The following is a 19,627-nucleotide window of genomic DNA, read 5'->3' as shown; positions in this document are numbered from 1 at the left end:
AGAGAAGAAATACATATGGTTGAGATTTTGTGGAAGAAAAAGCTGTTGCAGGAGGGTATTTGTTCAGCTAATAGCAAGAGTTTTTACTGACTATAAAATATAAAACAGACAAAAATAAATGCAACACTAGATGCAATGAAGCTAAGATGGAGATACAGTAAAACAGAATAGATAAAATTACTTTCCTGCATGTTTTATACCAAATGGAAGGTAAGAAGAAAGCATGGGGTTCTAATTTGACTCTGCTGTGTGAGTAAACAGATCAGAGACAATTATAATCAGGAAACTTAATTTTTTAAGCTGACTCCAACCATGTGAACTACACTGTCATGGATTATTCAGGGGATGTGATTAGTAATTTCACAAGAGAAAGAATAGTGTGTACGAAGAATAAGAGTGTGTCACTAGTCATGAGGCAGAGTTCCTGCATTGTAAGGGGCTTTTCTAAAATTCAGAGGGGTAATCAAGCTTATGAAATAAGAAGAAAGCTGAAAGACAATTCATACCAATTGCAACTACTTTCCTTAGTCCAAAAAGAAAGCTGTCTATGATTCTCCCATCACCGAATCTTAGTGGAGCTACAGCAGGGACAGCTGACTGAAGTCACCACAATGCTTCCAAACATGTATTATGCATGCACCAGTTCTTAAGGTATTGAGTAAGTTTGAATGTACGATATAAAGTCAACTTGTGCCATCATCTCACCATTATTTGAGAGAGTTTTGGAGTGTTCTTCAGTAAAGAAAGCAAATCAGAGCAGAACACTTGCCCTCAGTATACAGCCAGATATATAATGTGAAACAACAAACTACATTTAGTAACAAACCAAACACATCTCATTCTTCTTTAGCAGCTCAGTCAGCAAACTGAGAAAATCACTTCATCATACCTCTCATTTTCTTATGCTTATTCTAATGATCACAGATAAATGCATTATGCCTCCTTAAAAGACTAGAGAGAAGAGTTCTAATCTCTGCCTACATAGACATATACCAGAAGGTCTTAAAGGCAAAATGAATCAGATTGAAGAAACCACAAGAATGAAAATCAAAGAAAAAAAAAAGAAAAATCAAAGAAATGCTTATAAGGAATACAGAAGCAAAAGCTAAGGACCTCTGATAGCAATGGTCAGAACATATTATTGCATAAGACATCCTAAAATATATATATGTATGCAAAAGTCCATAAATACTTCACTGTAATGATGCACAGGGCCTTGTGCATCCTTATTCATATCCTTCTAGGGGCAAAAAGGGGCAGTGCAACCTCCACGTGCTGTCTTCAAACCAGCTCCCTACTTGCCTGTTGCTGAATATCACTGTGCCTGATACTGGGGTCACAGACACACTGATTCAAAACCATTTGTAAAATACACAGATGTGGTAGCATTGTATTGTCAGCAGGGCAGCAGGTATGGAGAAGTGCAGTATCTTGAAAAGGAGAGGAAAAGTTTAAATATAATGTGACCCATAATAAGTATCTGTAATAAAGTGGAAAGGAGATAACAAAAGGAGTGGGGAAGACTTATGATGAAAGAAAAGCAAGCTTACTAAGTTTGAGGTTAGTTAGAAGGGAGATTACCATGAACTTTGCAGGCTTCTGCCTCCATAGGTATAAGAAAACATAAGAAGAATCAAAGAAGATGTGCATGAATGGCATACAAAACCAATGGTTTGCTCTCTGGAAAGAGGAAAAGAATTGCCTTCATAGTTATAAGGAGAATGAAGGTCAAAGTTAGCAAGAAGAACAGAAGTAAGGCAAAATCTATAATTCAAAACTATTCAGAACTGCTCATCTATTACTCTGCATTTGCCACAGTCAGGATGTAGGATATGAAAATTTGCAAAAATAATGAGCTCTATAAAACTTCTAAACTTCAGATAAATTAGTGGGTGTTTTTTTTTTTTTTTTTTTTTTTTTTTTATTTAAATGTTGAAATGGGAACAAAGCCTTCCAGCATTTCTAACACTTATTCAAACCACCTCATCAGACACATGTGTCTGATTTCTCTATTCAAATCTATTATTTTTCAGCAAGCCCAGTAAGCTTCTCTTTGGTTAATGGCATTAATAGCAGTGTTTGGCTCAAAATACCGCCTCGAACAGAACAACAGGAAAGTGACACAGCTAAAACAAAAACTGATGGCCACATTGCCCCCCATGACGAAGTGTGGGATGGACCACAAAATACAAAGCAAGACTTGAATGGGGAATGTGAGCCACTCGTAGCACCGAGACAGATGAAGCAGAGCTGCTGTTTTAATTTCTACACAACAGTGCCACTCGGTGGATAGACAATGGCAGTGAAGGTGGATGGAGACAGCACGGATGGAGCGTCCCAGGGATCCCACAGGATTCAGCCCGGGATGCTGCTGCAGGTCCGTACCTGGGAGCGCAGTGGGGTTCTGCGCAGGGCTGGGCAGTGCAGCATCGCCGCTGGGGGCATCGCCTGCCGAGCAAAGAGACACGTTAGTGTGGGACTCCAGTCTGAATCAGGGCTTGGCGGCATCCGCTGGGATGTTATAGCAAAATCCCATGGCACATTTGAACAGTTGCTGCATTATACACTGCCTGTAGAAAAGCTGATTGGGGAGTATCATGTTCACACTGTCTGAAAAATTTTATCATTACCTGAGGATATGCAGGTTTTTTTTAAATTTTTTTTTTTTCCAAATGTAAAAAAGACAAAACATTTTTTTAATACAGCATCTTATTTCAATTTATTTATTTATTTATTTATTTTGAGTTCTGCTATCAGTACAGACAACTTCTTTTTTATTCCTTCAGGAAAAGCACAGTCATTTTCTAGTTTGTTAGTTCTAAAGATGGAGATCATTTCTTTAGGGCATATTAGGTGACTGTGGCAATTCTGTTCATGCTGCAACAAATTCCTCAGAAGTATCAACTCGTAAAAACAAATAGAAGAAGACTAGAAATGCTTCAAATAGCTGATCAGAGTTTTGGCAGAATATCTTTAGATTGGTCCTCTAATGTGTCCTTGTGATAAAGTGGCACTCAAATGAAATGCCTTTTGGGTTTCACAGAGAAAGGACCTGGAAGGAAATCTATCTTGCACAGTGAGGGAAGAAGTGGAAGACTTTTTTTCTTTCTTTCTTTCCATGTTTTTTGTTTTTTTTTTTTCTTCTTCTTTTCCGGCAGCACATTACCATTTGGTAGGCAAAGATTACACAGTTTCTGAATGCTTAAGAATCTGGTAAAACACCAAAGGCAACAATTTTGCTTTTTTTTCTTCTCAGTTTTTTTCATTATCACTGGGTTTGCCTCTCAAGACCAGGAACTCAGCTGACAATTCAATGAACTCTAGATTTTAATTTAACCTTTGTGCCTATGAATTCTTTCACTGTGTAGGATAAATAGAATATTTTAATCACTTTTGTATTAGCAGGCTGCCTCACAGAAGTAATCAGTAATGACACCCAGGCTCCTGTGCTGAGGACAGACTGAATGGGATTAATATATTATTAGAAGGAACTGATTTTCCAATTAGGTGTCTGGATATTTCATTCAATTGTGACTTGTAATGTTGAAGACTCATCTGGAATTACAGGCTTGCAATTAGGATTTTTTTTTTTTTGTCTGTCTACTGTTTTTCCATGTACAGTCTCTGAATCACATGCATGTTTTTCTTAAATAAACTCAACAAGTGTAAAAACTTTGGAACAAAAACCAGTTCTTATTGATGATATAAAACACCCATCCCTCACACAGAGCACAACACTCATGGATGTGTGAGTGACATCCATCACTGCTGTAGCTCTGTGACAGGAGTGAGTGCTATCAGTGCCAAAGCACAGCTGTAAAAGCTGGAGTAGGATTATTTTGCCATCCTTCAAGACATTTTGTCACTGATGACTTCTTCACAATTCAAACAAAGTAGATTAGGCACTGAACTTAATATCTTCAAATTCACAGCACTCTATGTATTAATTGAAATTATCAACACTACATGAGCATTCAAAGCTGGAAAGAGCTAATATAACGAGAAAAAAAAAGATAACTTCCTCTACTGACTTGATCCCTGTCAGACTCACAGTGCTTTGGTCTTTTGGTTATGCTGTCCCACTCAGCATCTATGAGTAGTACACTGACTGGAAGTACAGATGACTATCAATTTAAATGCAAAATGCTTGCCTCTGCCTACCTTAGCTAAATGACTAAGCTCCAGAAGTCTAAGATGAGCTGAAAACGTAGTGATGAATGGGAACACCAGGAAGTTAGATACAGTTTGTCAGTAACTTAGGAGCCTCATAGTTACAAACCACATCAACCAGCATTGAGAAATCCAACAGCTAGAGCAGAATTCAGTTTGATAGAAATGCAGAAGGTACTTTGACACAAACAGGAGGAAGAGAATAAGGGTTTTTCTGTCCTAACCCCTTCCCCCTGAAGCACTTTGCTCAGAGCTGATGAGAAGTGCCCTTGCCCACTGCGGACCCACTGCCCACAGCACTTTCCTGGAGGTAAAGACACCATCATCTTGCAAAAATGTAAAAAACTGACTTCTAAGACATGATAGAGAGGACACTATGTGCTGTGTGTCAGCATTTGTAGTTGGCTGCCATCATTCAAAATTTCTGTCTAACTACAGGCAACGTAATGATAATTGATCTGAAACAACAAACATGGTGCTAATACATAAGATAAAACTCACTGTCACCGCAACTGATTAGAAAAGTATTATTTAAATTTTGCTGCCTTTAAATTACATCTCAAGTGTTGCACCAAATATGGATATACTACCTATACAGAAGTAAGTGTGCAGTTTGTGCAGGACAACCACCAAAGTCTAACTACAATTTTTATTCAGATATATGGAAAGCGTCAAGTCAGTTTCTTGACTACTTAGCAAAGTAGTTACTATATGCAAGCACAAACAAGGCCACCCAATATTGGCTAAGTCAGTATTAAGCTACAAGTGTTTCTACTTCTATAAGCTGCGTCAAATTTTACTTTTTTTTTTTTTCTTTAAAGCAAGCAAAAGAAAATCACCACCTGAGGATCAGTTTTCAACTGAAATGGTATAAGGTCAGGTATGTGATAATGTTACTACGAATTTTTTTTATTTTTCATTTTTTATTTTTATTTTTATTTTTATTTTTATTTTTATTTTAAAGCAAACATAAGAACCTGTCCAGAACTGTGCAAACAATTTCTTTCTAGACCTAATTTTCCTTTCATTAATGTAAGCAGAGTTTGCATGAAGGATTCATACAGGAGCATACACAACATTTCTAAATACAAATCAAATGAGGTTACTGAACAGCAGAGAAATTACCACACTTCACTTTCATATTTGCACTTCCAAAACCTGTGCTGGAGCAATTTTGGAAATGGTTCTAGGGTTCTGAGAGAAGCTACAAGTCTGAATTTTCCCAAGCTGCTGTAGTAGCCTTTACTTAACTGCTTGCACCTCTCTGCTTTGGGAGAAAAGTTGTACCTCCAAACGCTGTTCTCTCAGCATCTCCTGGGAATGTGATGTGTCATGAAAGGACCAACTTTGAAGAAAAAGGGTGACATGGGATTGAGAATGAACCTCAGTCTGAGCCATGGAAGTGCACTCGTACACTTCCAAATCTGGTAAAAATTATGCAATGGTTCAGGGCAGTCAGCACCTTGGACAGCCCTCAAACTTATAACCATTGCTTATTATGAGCTACAAGCAGAAACAGCAGACACATAAGTCTACACATTCCTTTCAAAGACCATACTGCCACAGGCTGTTTGAAGATGAAAAGCAGAAATATGCCTTGAGCCCAGCAGACCACAGAAAATATCTACCAAAGCTGAGCTCACTGACTTTGTTGTTCAAATAAACTGTCCTTGAGAAATATAAAAAAAGGCTCCAAAAAAGTAGTATTTATCAAACCGAGAAAGTGCATGGGGGCATCACAAATTATTAAAAGGCAAATACATGTCATTGTTCAAGTAGCTTCTGAAATAAGCTCCCTAACTCCTAAAGGGAATAAGATTTTGTTTGTTAAGAATTACTCTGTAATTGATCTAGCATCCTGCACTCATATTTAGCTAATATTGTTATGCATGGGATTTGTGCCAATAACCTGAAAAAAAAAGATATGAAATTAGTCTTGCAGTTGAATTATGGTGCATTTAAAAGACTGGAAAATGAATGTATAGGAAGATAGCTAATGTTTACAACAACACTAGACTTTGCTGGTATGTCTCAAATAATTTGTTAATATTTGCTAAAGGTTCAGAACTTCCTAGTAATTTCACCTTCTTGTTGTAATATCTATGCTACATTGCAAATATCCTGTTTAACAAAATTCTGCCTCCTCTAATCCCTCCAGATACAAACTTATTGCATCAATAAAAGGACTTCTGCTGTAGCACTACCACATTTTCTGCTGTTACCTTTGCCCAGCTGGACTGGCATGCTTTCCGATTTCATCATTCTTTGCTGCTGTGCCTGGTGCTGGTGGTAGTGGGGGGCTTCTGCTGTCCCACGGGTAGGCCCTGTTGTTGGAGGAAAGCTGCCTGCCCCAGCAGCAGGGCCTGAAGTGCTACCTGAAGCCATGGCTGGAGCTATCAGCTTTCGGCCAAAGTTCAGTAAGCTGTTGGAGACTTTGTTGATGTTCAGTGGGGCAGCCTTAGCACTGGCACTGAAAGGAGAATAAGACAAATGGTTAGGTTGCAGTTGGATTTGATGATCCTTAAGGTCTTTTCCAACCAAGCAAATCTATGATTCTGTGATTCTGTGTAGGAATGCACACATTGTTTCCCAAAATGGAGCCAAGGTAATCCTAATGTTGAGCATCACAATCAGTGTGTTTTACTGTGAAACATGCACAGGACTCACAGGTAGAACATGGTGCAGGTTGTTCCCAACTGGTAGCAGACAAATTCAGTAGCAGAAAAAACACAGGCTAAACCTAAACAAGGCAAGTTGTTCCACTTTCCTTAATTTGGTTACTTACATCAAAAAAAATAAAAATGAAAAAGTGTCAACAAGTGATCTATACTCTGAAGCATCAGAAACATCAGAAAACTGTGGCTTTTCACACTTTTTATTCCAAGACTACTATATTTATTTATGTTAGATTAAATTTTCTTAAATGTTTTAAATATCCAAAACTTAATCAATCCTTTCAACAAACAAAACTACCACCACACTGCATTTTAGATTGGCAAAGCTAGCTGAATTTTGCTCCAGTGTCACCCTCTGCTTATGCCAGACATTTCTAGACAAGTGCTTTGTAAAGGGAATCCTGATTACAAAAGTGGTTTTGGCTGAAGAATGGCTTCAAGATTAACATGTACTGGGTCAGAATCCTTATCACTGTTACCTTTTATTTGTAATTACAGTGGATATTTAATTCACATCAGTTACATCCAACATCAAGAATGAGGAAATTACCAATTTAATCTGTCTAAAATAAAGAGGCAAAGCAGCTTCTAATTCCCAGTGGAAGTGTTCACATAACCCAGAGATCAGTAAAGCCACTGCTTTTCACAGTATTTTTCTGTTTTATATAATTAATTCTTGAAATGCCCTGTACAGAAATATATCACAGTCACAGAGACCTTTCCACTCCTGAAGTTTTATTTTACTGAGCTACACACCAGTGATATAAATAGCTGGGTTTAAAACAGTTGAAGATATACATTCAATTAAGGACTTCACAATCATTGTACTGGGAAAAAAAGCAGTTCAGAATGTTTTGGGGAAATTTAATTAAAAATGAATTACAGATAAATTAATATAGGTGATTTGTACTTGTGCACACACCTGAAAAAGTAATTTTGCTTTTTCTTATATAATTTCCCTATTTGTCTCCATATATATGTGTTTTTCAAATACACAGTATGATCACACATACACATACTAAACATAAAAAATAGGAACAGCTGCATTGTTTAGACTAAGAATAAAGATTAAAATGAGAAAAAACAGGAGAAATTATGTGAGCTCGTAGAATCAAGAGATGGGGCCATCTTGTCGTATACTGGTGACAAAGAAAAAATGTGTTGCACTTTTCAGGAGTAGAAGTGAAACTGAAACAAAAAGGGGATCAAAGTTTGTCTCCTGTAACTCTTCCATCTCTCCTGATGCTGCTTCCCAATTTACGGCAACTGAAATGATTTCTGGCTACTGATTGCAGGATGTTTCCGTATCTCCCTATTTTACTATTGCTAATATTACAAAAAGACTTTCTGTAGTCACCTCAGAGTAACCGATAAGTTTAAGTAAAAAAGGGTATTCGCAGAGTTATAGAACGTGCCTCCAGTGGCACAGTGGTAGGAGAGCTGCTTTGCAACACCGGAGGCCCGGGTTCCAATCCCCCCTGTGGTGCAAGTAGTAGAAGTGCCGCTCTGCTACACAGGAGGCTCGAACCCCGGGGGTTGGACTCGATGATCTCTAGGGTCCCTTCCAACCCGCACGAGACTGTGATACTGTGATACTGTGTGAGTCCCAAACGGTTTCAAAAGCAAACTGAATATTTCAAATGATTTTTTTAAAAAAGACATGCTATACTGTTTATTATTACTATTTCTTTTTCTCTGATAGTGCCTATCAGAACTGGTTATTAATCAGAATATAGAAGCATTCAGACTGAAAAAGACCTCTAACGTCAAGTACAACTATCAACCTATCACCGCCATGCCCACCAAACCACATCCCTCAATGCCACATCTACATGTCTCTTGAACACCTCCAGGGATGTTCCACCACTTGCATGTAACTATGCAGGGACAATTAAAGAAGTAACAAAGGATTTTCTCAATTCCTTGACATACATGTGGCATCAGAAGAGTCAGCACAGGGATTTTTGTTTAATGATTTCTTCATTCCAGAAAGAAAACACAGGCTGTAGCTGTGAAAGGGGAAGAATAAAGATCAAATGCTGCTTTAGCAGATATCAAGCAAATATGAGTTGTCTGCAATTAGTTTAATTACATCACCAATTTCAGGGGCCATGCCAGTAAAATCTTTGAAATTCTGAACCCTACCATCAGTATATCTGGCTGTTTTCCCCCTTGGTCTGTTCAAACTGTTCACAAAATTAAGGAGATACATATAACTAACTCATCTGAACTATCACCTTTGAAAGAAGATAATTACTGGTACAGTGAGTCCTAGGTTTCTTTCGCCTGTTAGTCTGGAGTGTTCACAATCAATTAAAAAAATGCTAACTTGCACACTGGTATTTAATAGAAGAAAATCTTTCTTTCTGAGAGTCTACTCAAGCAACAAAGCCACTGGATGCTTTGAATTGACTGTGTCATTGGAATCCTGATGGTCCATGGATGCATGAGACAAAGCTTTTGTAAAGAAGCAAACTGAATAGAATAAAATGTTGAGATTATGAAGACTTTAAGGTTTATCTCCCTGTGTATTTGTGCCCAGCAGCTCGTTGCTTAAAAAAAAAACAAAAAGAAAAAGGTTTCCTTGACAAAAAATATGTTTTCCTTCTAAGCTGTTTGACTTGCTGCTTTTACATACATGTAGATAAGAGGTGAGTTTGGATTTCTCAACTAGTTTCAAAGAGACTTATTGAGATAATGCACTAACAAAAACAATAAACATTAAACATCTTATCTAAGCCAATATGTTAAAAATATAAATTTAAAAAAATGCTTTCAACCACAATATGCAATAATGTCTTATGATTATTTGAGAATTAGAAAGTATAGCCACTGCAGTTCCTAATAGCTGCGTGTGACTGAGCTCTGATCTGAGACAGCTGCCAATGAGCAGCTCGGAACACATACACATATGTGAAAAATGAATAATGATGCTATCTGTAGTACTTGTTGAGATGTGGTCTGAACAAAAGTATCCATAAGTAAAATTCAGTGTGATTTCTCTGAATTGCAGCTTCAGAAAGTAAACAATAGTAAGGTGTTAGATCTCTTGAAAAGGTAGATAAATCTATGGTGAACTTCAGGAAAAGAAGAACAATGTAGTCTTACTGTTTAAATGTTTGATATATTAACACAAAGGATGATTACAGCCATTAAACATGGATCAATGTCTACATTTTAGCCATCTAAATGTACCAGACGTGCAGAACAATTACAAGAAAAATGCTGATTGATTATGTTGTAGAGTTATCAGCAGATGCATTTAAAAGTAAGGCCTCGGTTTAAAAATATGAACATCAAGGAGACGCAAATTTCATCTACGAAGCTAACAATTTTGTTCCATCACAATAAGCATCATTGACCTTGACTATGAATGGTGTATTTTTAAACTAGCAGTGGGAAGATGATTCAATCTCTGCAGTTTTTTTTTTTTGTTTGTTTGTTTTTTTGCTAAGACGAAAATGTTTTGTTTTAAGCAAGCCTTATGCCAAGGCATTTCTATCTTCAGTGAGTAGCCATTATGCGAGATGAGAGAAAAAATTATGAATATGATAGATTAAAAGTTTTTTTTTATGATTAAATAAGCACTACATGATAGAGATCTGTGAAGATTTTTATATATAAGCAATATACGTTAGAGAGTTGTAAAGATATTTCAAATATCTGAACTTGTGGAATTGAGGATGAAAAAGACGTGGTAGCTTATCTAACCAATTTCTCGGCTCACTGATGAAGCATTTCCTAATGTCACATCTTCCCATTTTCTCTTTAGTCCAAACTTTGACCAGATTTACCATGTCTGACCTATATAATAGTCCAGTGTTGAGACATATTTCTGAGTTACTTCCCTGTGTAAACTATTCTAAGCAATTTTGCCTGCGCACAACCAACAGATTTAATGGTCATTTATTTCCCCAGAATTTAAGTTTCCAAAAGGGGTCATTCCAGGTTGGGTGCTGTGATTTTCTTCCCCAAAAGTCTTTGAAATGTTTTCTTTAGATATTTTAAAAAATTTTATTTATTTATTTATTTATTTATTTTTGGCAAGTCTTGAAACCATTAAAAATTAAATAAATGTGATGAGTGCAATAGTTTCTGTCAATCAAGAAAAGGTGTCAGGCACCAGCACGGACTCCTTGGCCATCATGCTGGAGCATGGGCACCACTAGATTGTTGACCAACAGATAGAACTGTATAGATAGAAGCCATTTCTGAAAAGAAGTGAGGAAGGGGTGCTGCAAAAATGTTCAATAAAAATTCATTCCAAGTGGCTTTACATTTAGTTAACTCACATAGATTCTGTTACACGGATACTACAGATTGCAATTAGATGCTCTATTGGAAGTAGCTCAGCTATAGAACTCACGTTGGCTGAATGTTTTACCCCCCACTTTTAGTAAATGTGTCACTGCGAACTTAGCTTTAAAACAAAAAGTGGTGAGCTGACCAATTACAATGTAACCTTAATTTTTCATAAAAGAAAGGGAAAGATTCAAAATGTCATGAACTAAACACACGATTTTAGCACTGCTTATGTAACTCTTGCTTGGGATAAGAGTGACTTATGAAACATTTTATTTATGTAAGATATTAGTTCAGTGAAAACATCTTCAGAAATAGCTTACCGGGTTTTATTCATCAAGTCTGCTCCACGCGCTTTGTAATAATCTAAATTTTGTTGGAACTGGTGAGTCACTGGTCTTGGATTTTTCTATAAAAAAAGGAAAAAAAGCATTATGTATCCTTTAAAAAAGCATTCTGTAATGGATTGTTTTTCTGACAGATTTAAAGTGGAGAGAAGAAATCTGTCAATTAATGAAGATTACAAATTTAAAGCATAATTTATTTCCTCAAGATCTTGGTTACTAAGGGCAGTAATGTTAGTTAAATAAAAGTGCAGCCTTAAAATCCTTAGAATAATACCAAATGTTAGTAATAAGCCCTCTCCTCACTAACAGAGATCAGTTTCATATGGGGAAGGCACTATGGGCTGCTGTGATAGCACTTGTAACTAAAGCAGTACTTTATGGCAAAGTTCAGACACAGAAGTAATTTATTCCTTTATCTCAGGTGCAGAATGCTACCGTCGCCAGGCTAAAATGATGTGATGTTAAAGAAAAGGATAACAGTAAGGACAAAGCAGCGCTTACGTACTGCAATAACTGCATACAAGCGTGAATCTGGGTTAAGCGAAGAAGCAAGACTGGCCGAGCACTGCCACTAGATGGCACGCGGAGACTTTCTCTCTCTAAATTTCTCCCTGCCTAAACTGAGGCCACAGAGAAAGCACGGTTCTCCTGTATCAACGTTTTTGTCATTGATACTGAAAGCAGAAGCTATTTCTAAGTGTCTGTCACAGTAAAACTATTTCACTGGAGCCCACTGCCTCCAGTAGTTGTGCAAACACCTCTGGAGATGGTATTTGGATGACTACTTGAAGAGGTACGCATGTAGTATGCACATAAAGAGCTCTTAATGGACTAGTGCAACCTGAAGGATGTTATTTGGAATGTATTATTTTAATGCAAATATTTTGAAGTAAAAATAAAATGCATATGGTTCAAACCAAAACCAGCAGGAGTCGTACAGAGTCCCTGCACAAGCAAGCATGAATTACAGGAGAAATGGTTTAAAGTGATGCACTTCTAGTAGGAAAAAAAACCAACAAAATGATAAAATTCACTGCAATGATCAGATATACTGCCCGAAACACAGGTAAACACATTCTGATTATTTGCTTCCAAGATCTGATCATTCATAGGCTGTTGCCTTATATTCTGATCTGCCTTCTTAATTCTTGTTAATATTAATCATAGTTTTAATGAACTATGCAGTGACCTTTCTGAAATAGTTGTTCACAGTTGAAAGCACATTACATTCTTCATGGAGTTAGTCACATGCTGTGTCCTAACTCTCCTAATTTCATTTTCTGCTGTAGTATCCAAGCTCCCTCCTTTCCCTGTGTAACTGCAGATAACTCTCTTTCCTTGAAAGCCTTCTTACTTTTGGGAGAGGTATAGGAGTTGCATTTTAAAGTCTGAACCATTGCATGTGCACAATGGGAGACAGGAATATGTTAGGAGGTGGTAGGTATCAAAGGCCAGGAGGATTTTCGAGGGTCAAATTTAAAACTGGGAATTTCCAGATTGATTCATGAAGACAGACTTAATCTTGTGTGACAAGTCTTGTTCCCTTTATTTGGAAACACATTAAACATTTAAAAAATATATCCTGTTTGAAATGTTCATTAAAAATGAAACAAAAACTAAAAGCTATTAGACGAGCATTAAAAACATTCTCATCTATTCTCCCACCCACATTGTAATTGGCGCTGTACATTTTTCTTCCCTTGTTATAAAAACAATATTTGCATAACTCTACCCATTCATATGGCTTGTAAGTCAGTCCTCATCAACTGACAGCAATAACAATGAATCAGCTTTAGTTACTATTGCTCTACTTTGGTAATTCAATGCATTTCTATGATAATCAAATCCAAACTGACGTGAGGAGGATAACTGATGGTTCTGTGACTACTCTGCAAGCAATCAGTGTAACTTTTCTCCTGTGAATTAAATAACTTTTTCCTACGTGCGACTTGATGCCCATTTCCACAAGGTGCAAGAACGCAGGATCAATAGAATAGCTAGCACTTCTAATTCCAGTGGAAGCCCTTTGAAAAACTTACTTTGCCAGTTGCTATTTTGATTTGCAATATGACCGATAATTCAAGATATATTCTAAATTTGGCAAAACCAGTGGAATATGCTCTCTATCGCCCTATAAACAAACAAACAAATAAACCAAAAACTGTTTAAAAAAGAAAGAGGAAAAAATCATACGCACAGTTTCTTGAAATGCACTTATGCAAAAATGATGAGTAATCTGAGACACAAAAGGCTGATCTACTATCTAAGCACTTAAAGACATTAATAGGAATAATGAGCTAACTCGAACATATGAATGAGGCTCAAGTATTACTTTCACAGGGGACTATTTAAATTCCTATGAGGTTTAAAGATATCAAAGGAAGAGGCAGTTTAAATTACTATTACATGCAGTGAAAAAAACTGCCTTCAAAAAAAAAAAGAAAAAGATATCGGAGTAACATTAGAAATGCAAGGCAGTAAATACTGAGTAGCTGCTGAAAACCCTTTTGTAACATAGTGAAGTTATCCATACAGAAAAGTGCGTTATTAAAAACAAGACAACACAAATATCTGACATTCATGTTAGCAGACTTGTATCTGCTCAGTACTACCACAGAAAACAGCAATTTAGAGAGCTAAAAAATATGTCTTTATGAGGTTTATGCTGTTTATGCTGTTATGGTAACATTCTTTAAATTGTATATTTTAATCAAGTCATTAGGTTAAATATAAGAAACAAAAACCTGCAGTTATATATTTTCCTTATGAATTTCCAATTAATTCCTGTCCAAGCACGCAGTTTCAACTACCCTCTACATTTCAGGACATATATTAAAAAAGAAGGTTAGACAAATTTATTTACAGCAAAACATAGCTTTGTTGTCTAAAATATTCACAGAAGCCACATCTTTTTCCTTACATAGTGCAATTTAGAATGATCCTATTTATATTTTTAATTACTTAGGTTAGAAAACTTTTTCTTTTTCTTCCCCAATTTATATAATTATTTTGACTAATTCCTCAGATGAAATCTTTTTTCTTAAGAGGAAAATCTTGTTTAAATGACAGTGAAACCAACCCTTCGAATTACTAATTTGTTGAAACCTCCTAATAAATTGCATAAGGGCATTAAACAGATTAACACATTCAGTTTATTATTTTTTTTTTTTCCCTTCTAAGGGAAACAGAGTGCAGAAATACTAGAGAAAAGCTGCCTTTGCCAATACTACAAATCTCTTCCCACACCCATATTTGGTAGCAGTCTGCTGGCTTTACAATTCTTCTGTTCTTAAATTTCTACCTAAATGTAAGCTTAAAGTGGTGAAAACTGACACATTCACACTTCTAGAGGAATAACTCACTAAATACAGATACAGAAGCACATGTAGGTACTAGTGCAGTGTTGGACTTTAAAGTTTTTAAAACAACATATATACTTTTACAAATGTCTCTTAAGCACGTATTAGCCACAGCTCCAATAGAAAAGATGTCTTAGGATGTTTCAGGTATTTTAGGTACACCAGACTCCATCCTAATTTTAGAATACACAGCCTCATTTACAAGTTGTAAATGTACTCTTCCAAACAGCCGTAAATCTAGTGGGGAGTTGCTGGGGACTTTCTGCTTTCCCTAATGGTAAAAGAGATGGAATTTAGCCATATTCATACCTGCTCTTCTCCCAGGTGAGGGAGCTAAGGATGGGGTCAGAATCCCCTGGAATGCAGAAGAAATTCCTTAAACTTGCAGAAACTGCTGAAAAAGTCTCAAAACTCCCACCAGTGAGGGCTTGTGCTTCACACACATAAAACCTCCAGTACTGCCACTACCCTCATGGGCCTCCATGGATGTACTGCATAGGACTGTCCACAGAGCTATACGACGCCAGCCATGGGCACACTGCTCTGCAGTGCATCAGAGAAACCACGCTATGCTGTAATGTAATGTTTAACAATCTGAACACACACTATTTGCAGAAGTTTCCATGCAGGTGCCAGTGGAGGATTGTAAATGACATTCTTCTTTTCTTGGTCTAGGTGTTTCCTTTTCAACCTTTCTTGTATATTAAGAGAAAAAAAAAAAAAAAAAAAAAAAAAAGAAATCTAATCTAATTCTGCACAAAATCGGAAAGCCCAGAATAAGAGACAACAATGAAAAAAGATTTTCAATATATCTGGTGAAAAATGAGACTTATTTCAGTGAACGTGCTATTGCCTCAATGCCGAGGGAAAAGCACTCGTCATTAGAGAAATGAATTGCTCAGCTGTTTATAAGCAAAAAGCTCTGGGGGAATTTCCTGGGGCCCAAAACACAGAACATTGCAGGGTTACACAAACATATGTTGCAGGTGTTTTAGGGTAGACAGGTGGGAAAACCTCAACTACTGAAAAATACTCTACTTAATAGATTGTATCTGAAACCAGATAATCTAAATGCAGCAGAGGAAAAAACAAACAGAACAGCAACAGTGAATTACACATCCACACAGCAATAGTCTCACTAAAATAATTATCTCGCCAGAGCCAAATGGGACTTTTTTATTTTTTTATTTTATTTTTTTTATTTTAAGCAGTTTCCCTCAGTATATTAAACTGATGCTGCTACACATCTTTATTTTCTAAATGAATAAAATTTTAAGCCTAGAACAAAGAACAAACTGAACTGAACATATATAAAAAAGAGAATGATAATAATCAAATGTTGTTGTTTTACTTATATAGATGTTTTTAAGAGACACTTTGTTCCTTTTTCTCTTCTTTAGCTAAGAGGAAAATATTGTGGTTTTTTTTTTTTGTTTTTTTTTTCATAATTCTTATAGAGGCTAAAATACTTCTGTATTAAAATTACTTTTTTTTTTTTTCTTTTTTTTTTTTTTCCTTTCATTTGTTTCTAATTGAATTTGGAGGAGCACCTGACCCTATATTCAGTAACGATGAAGCTACACCTTTTCCACTCTCAACACCCGTACTTATTTCTTAAATAAAAGAGATAAAAAACAAGGGAAAAATTGGTCTGGGAACAGAGGCAGAGTGCAGCAACTTAGATGTGGATAAGCATCTTTGCAGTTTGTTCAGGTCTGCAGCAGTTTTTCACTGATAATTCACTGATAATTAATATGAACTGCATACTACTGATTACCTAATAGCCTAGTTGCAGAGAGAATTTAACCATTCCTCTTTTTATTTGTTTGTCAGTTATCCAAGAATCTGATTCCACTCTAAGGCTTGACTTACATGGTATAAGCAATGGCTTCAAAATACATAAACAGGACAAAATATTTTGTATACTAACCATAAAGCCATCCCAAACTCCAGAGAACCCAAAGCACATGCTACTCGCAAAACAAAACTCATCTTTCTCCTCCCTAGCTATTTAGTGTATGCAGTGAGCAATTTGTTGAAGCACAAAAGATATTCCATCACCCACCTACAAGCCACAGAGTTAAGTACTTATTAAAAAAGAAAAAAGAACCAAACAACTGTAAGGCATTAGAGGACATAATGTGCCAATTTTAAAGTGGTTCAATGCCAATAGTTAAATATTATCCAAAACATAGGCTGACAGTCTGCATCTATCAGCCCTAAATACGATAGTAGAACAGCATTGAAAATATCACACACAGAAATAATAAAGAACTTTCTTTAATCATAGGAGTCAGGAGATCTGTACACTAATACTGGTGTTGGCACAGAAACACCATAATCCTCAAACTGGGAATAATACTTCCTGTTTACATTTTTCAGAAAGATGCTGTGGGTCTCAGTCGCAGAACTTGTTATTTACAATGCAATAACAGCATGAAGAATTATCATATTTAATTGCTTATGAAGAAAAATTAGGGAGCACTGTTCTTACAAAATAAGAAAGAAATCCCAGAAAGAATTGAGAAGGAAAGAAATCCTGCTAATTGGGTCAAGGCAGGGAGAAACCCCTGAACTCTGATCAATCTGAAATAAATTATCTCCAGTTTTGTTCGGTGACAGCCCTTCATCCCCCTGGCAACTAGAAAATTCAAATACCAGGATGATATTTTAAATACTGTGCATTATGGTCTGTTTTTAACTTCACGCACACACACTTTCTCTCACATGGGCATTCTGTGACAAGAGATCAAGAAATGAAAAAATGACAAGCAAGATATAAAAATACTTCAGTGACTTGACTGAAAGAAATTTCTAGTTGCCTGTTTAGGATCCTTGTCCTAACTCACTTGAAAGCCTTTTTTTTTTTTTTTTCATTTATCATTTTACACCATATTGCATTTTAACAGGTAGACCAGATCATCCCACATCAGCTTTTATTGATATTCCAGACAAAAAGACTCCAACTTGCCAATGCTCAAGTTCATAACCTGCGTAAAATCCCCATCTTGCATAAACAGAATCACTTAAGTACCTTTTAAATCTGCCTCTTAATTTAGTCATCTACTTTTCAACCGAACCCTTGGTTTTAAGAAATAAATTAACTAAATAGTATGGTATAAATCTGACAGCGCTCAGCCCTACCCCATGACAGATTTACACACTGGCATCTTGCAGCCCCGCACAGTTAGAACAGGAATTTTACAACACTGTGGAGGAAAGATCCAGGCTTTTCAAGAGAACACACAGCGAGCCTTGCTTTAAACCCTGGAATGCTCCAAATTATGATATTTAAAATATGACATCTTTATGTACAGAAAAGCTACCATATTATGGTTTTATAGGCACTCATTTTGGACAACCTGCGTAACTCACTGATGGCTTTGTGAGGAATGCAGTTATCCTAGGCTTGTACTGATAAAACCCTTGTTAAACGCACTTTCAGTATTATGTCTTCTCCAGACACATGCTTGTACACAAATCTCACACACCTGGAAAAAAAAAAAACAAAGTTTTTTTTTTTTTGGTGATGTCTGCCATGTGGAAAAGAAACAGAATAATTTATGTTCTGCACATAATGTGCCAAGTAAAGCACTTGAAAACTGTCCCTAGGGAGTGCAAAAGGCTCTTTCAAAGAGCCTCATGCCACAACATGATAGAAGGAATAGGATGCTGGTGTCCTTTCTTCTAAAATAGAAGGGCTTGCTAAGTTCCTGGTGCTGTGGGATAAGCAGTTCCTTTCATTTTATTTTTCCAGGATGAGGGCATGCAAGAGCCATTTTTACCACTTTTCTTCCTAAGAAGGACCAAAAAACCTACCTTAATTCTCTAAATCTAATTTTTGACAAAAACTACTGACATAGGAGAAATGGCACCATTTGCACTTCTATCTTGCTCTATTCTGCTCTTTTTAGAAGAGTTCTACAATACAAACAGATTCAATCAAATAGCTTTTGTATGAGATAATTAATAAATTAATATAAGCTGCATCAATACACCATCAGTATATCCATATTTATATCAGAAGAGACTGAACTTAAATTCTATCCTATTAGACTGGATATGACTCAGTACCTAATCTTCCACAGATTACTGGAAGATTATGAATCTATTTTTATATAATTCACAGTTTATGTTTAGCAATTTTAGTCAAACAAATGAATTATGATACAGAGAACTTTTGATTAGGTAGAGTCAGAGTGCTTTAAGTGTTTTAAGTGCTTCCTTTCGACAAACTACCTTGCAAACTAAAAGTGATTAATTGAATTGTCAGTTTCCACACAAGAACCATAATCACCTCACTCTAACACTGTTAAATACATTTTAATGCGGTAATTTTATAGATAATATCATTACTCTTTAGGAGAGGGTCAGTAGCTTCAGACGACTTTTTAAACAGAAGCAAACCAGTCATCTGAAAGAAGCAGCCCCAAGAAATTCATGTGCGATAAGTTTTATTGGTAACAAGAGTAATTAAGAGCTTAAAGTGCTTCTATTTTTTACTTTAACATCAAATACAATCAGAATTGCTTTTACATTGCTACTAAGAGTATTGCCTTGCTCAAAGAGAAGGAACTGTTTGAAGTTTCCATTTCCAGATAGAACTTTCTCTTCCAACCTGTCTTCTGAAAAGATTCCTACTCTACATGACTGAGCTTATGAATTCCCAGTGAATAGTAACAGGAACGCTTATCAACATAGATGAATTCCTTTCCCATTTCCAAATTTCTCCTCCATCAGCACTTTGGATGAACATGATGTTGCTGCACCTCAT

General features: G+C 36.3%; 1 protein-coding gene across 11 annotated transcripts in view; it reads right to left on the bottom strand.

The window, feature by feature from the left end:
• TBC1D5 (TBC1 domain family member 5) overlaps positions 1-19,627 on the bottom strand; it is a 283,840-nt gene that overhangs the window by 42,507 nt on the left and 221,706 nt on the right. For 6 of the 11 annotated variants that reach the window (XM_085538429.1, XM_085538430.1, XM_015853786.3 and 3 more), the window contains 2 exons: positions 11,471-11,556; positions 6,393-6,640 (listed from right to left, as the gene is read on the bottom strand). In XM_085538429.1, coding sequence (XP_085394555.1) covers positions 6,393-6,640; positions 11,471-11,556 — 334 coding nt within the window. Of the gene's footprint in view, positions 1-2,385; positions 2,449-6,392; positions 6,641-11,470; positions 11,557-19,627 lie in introns of all 11 variants that reach the window. The other 5 variants (XM_015853783.3, XM_015853785.3, XM_015853784.3 and 2 more) reach the window with 1 other exon arrangement.

The sequence above is a fragment of the Coturnix japonica genome, chromosome 2 (genome assembly GCF_054131305.1).
Source record: "Coturnix japonica strain WE chromosome 2, WE-NBRP24, whole genome shotgun sequence".
NCBI lineage: Eukaryota > Metazoa > Chordata > Aves > Galliformes > Phasianidae > Coturnix > Coturnix japonica.
Note: the sequence above shows the minus strand (reverse complement) of the source record. Positions and strands in the feature narration are given on the sequence as shown.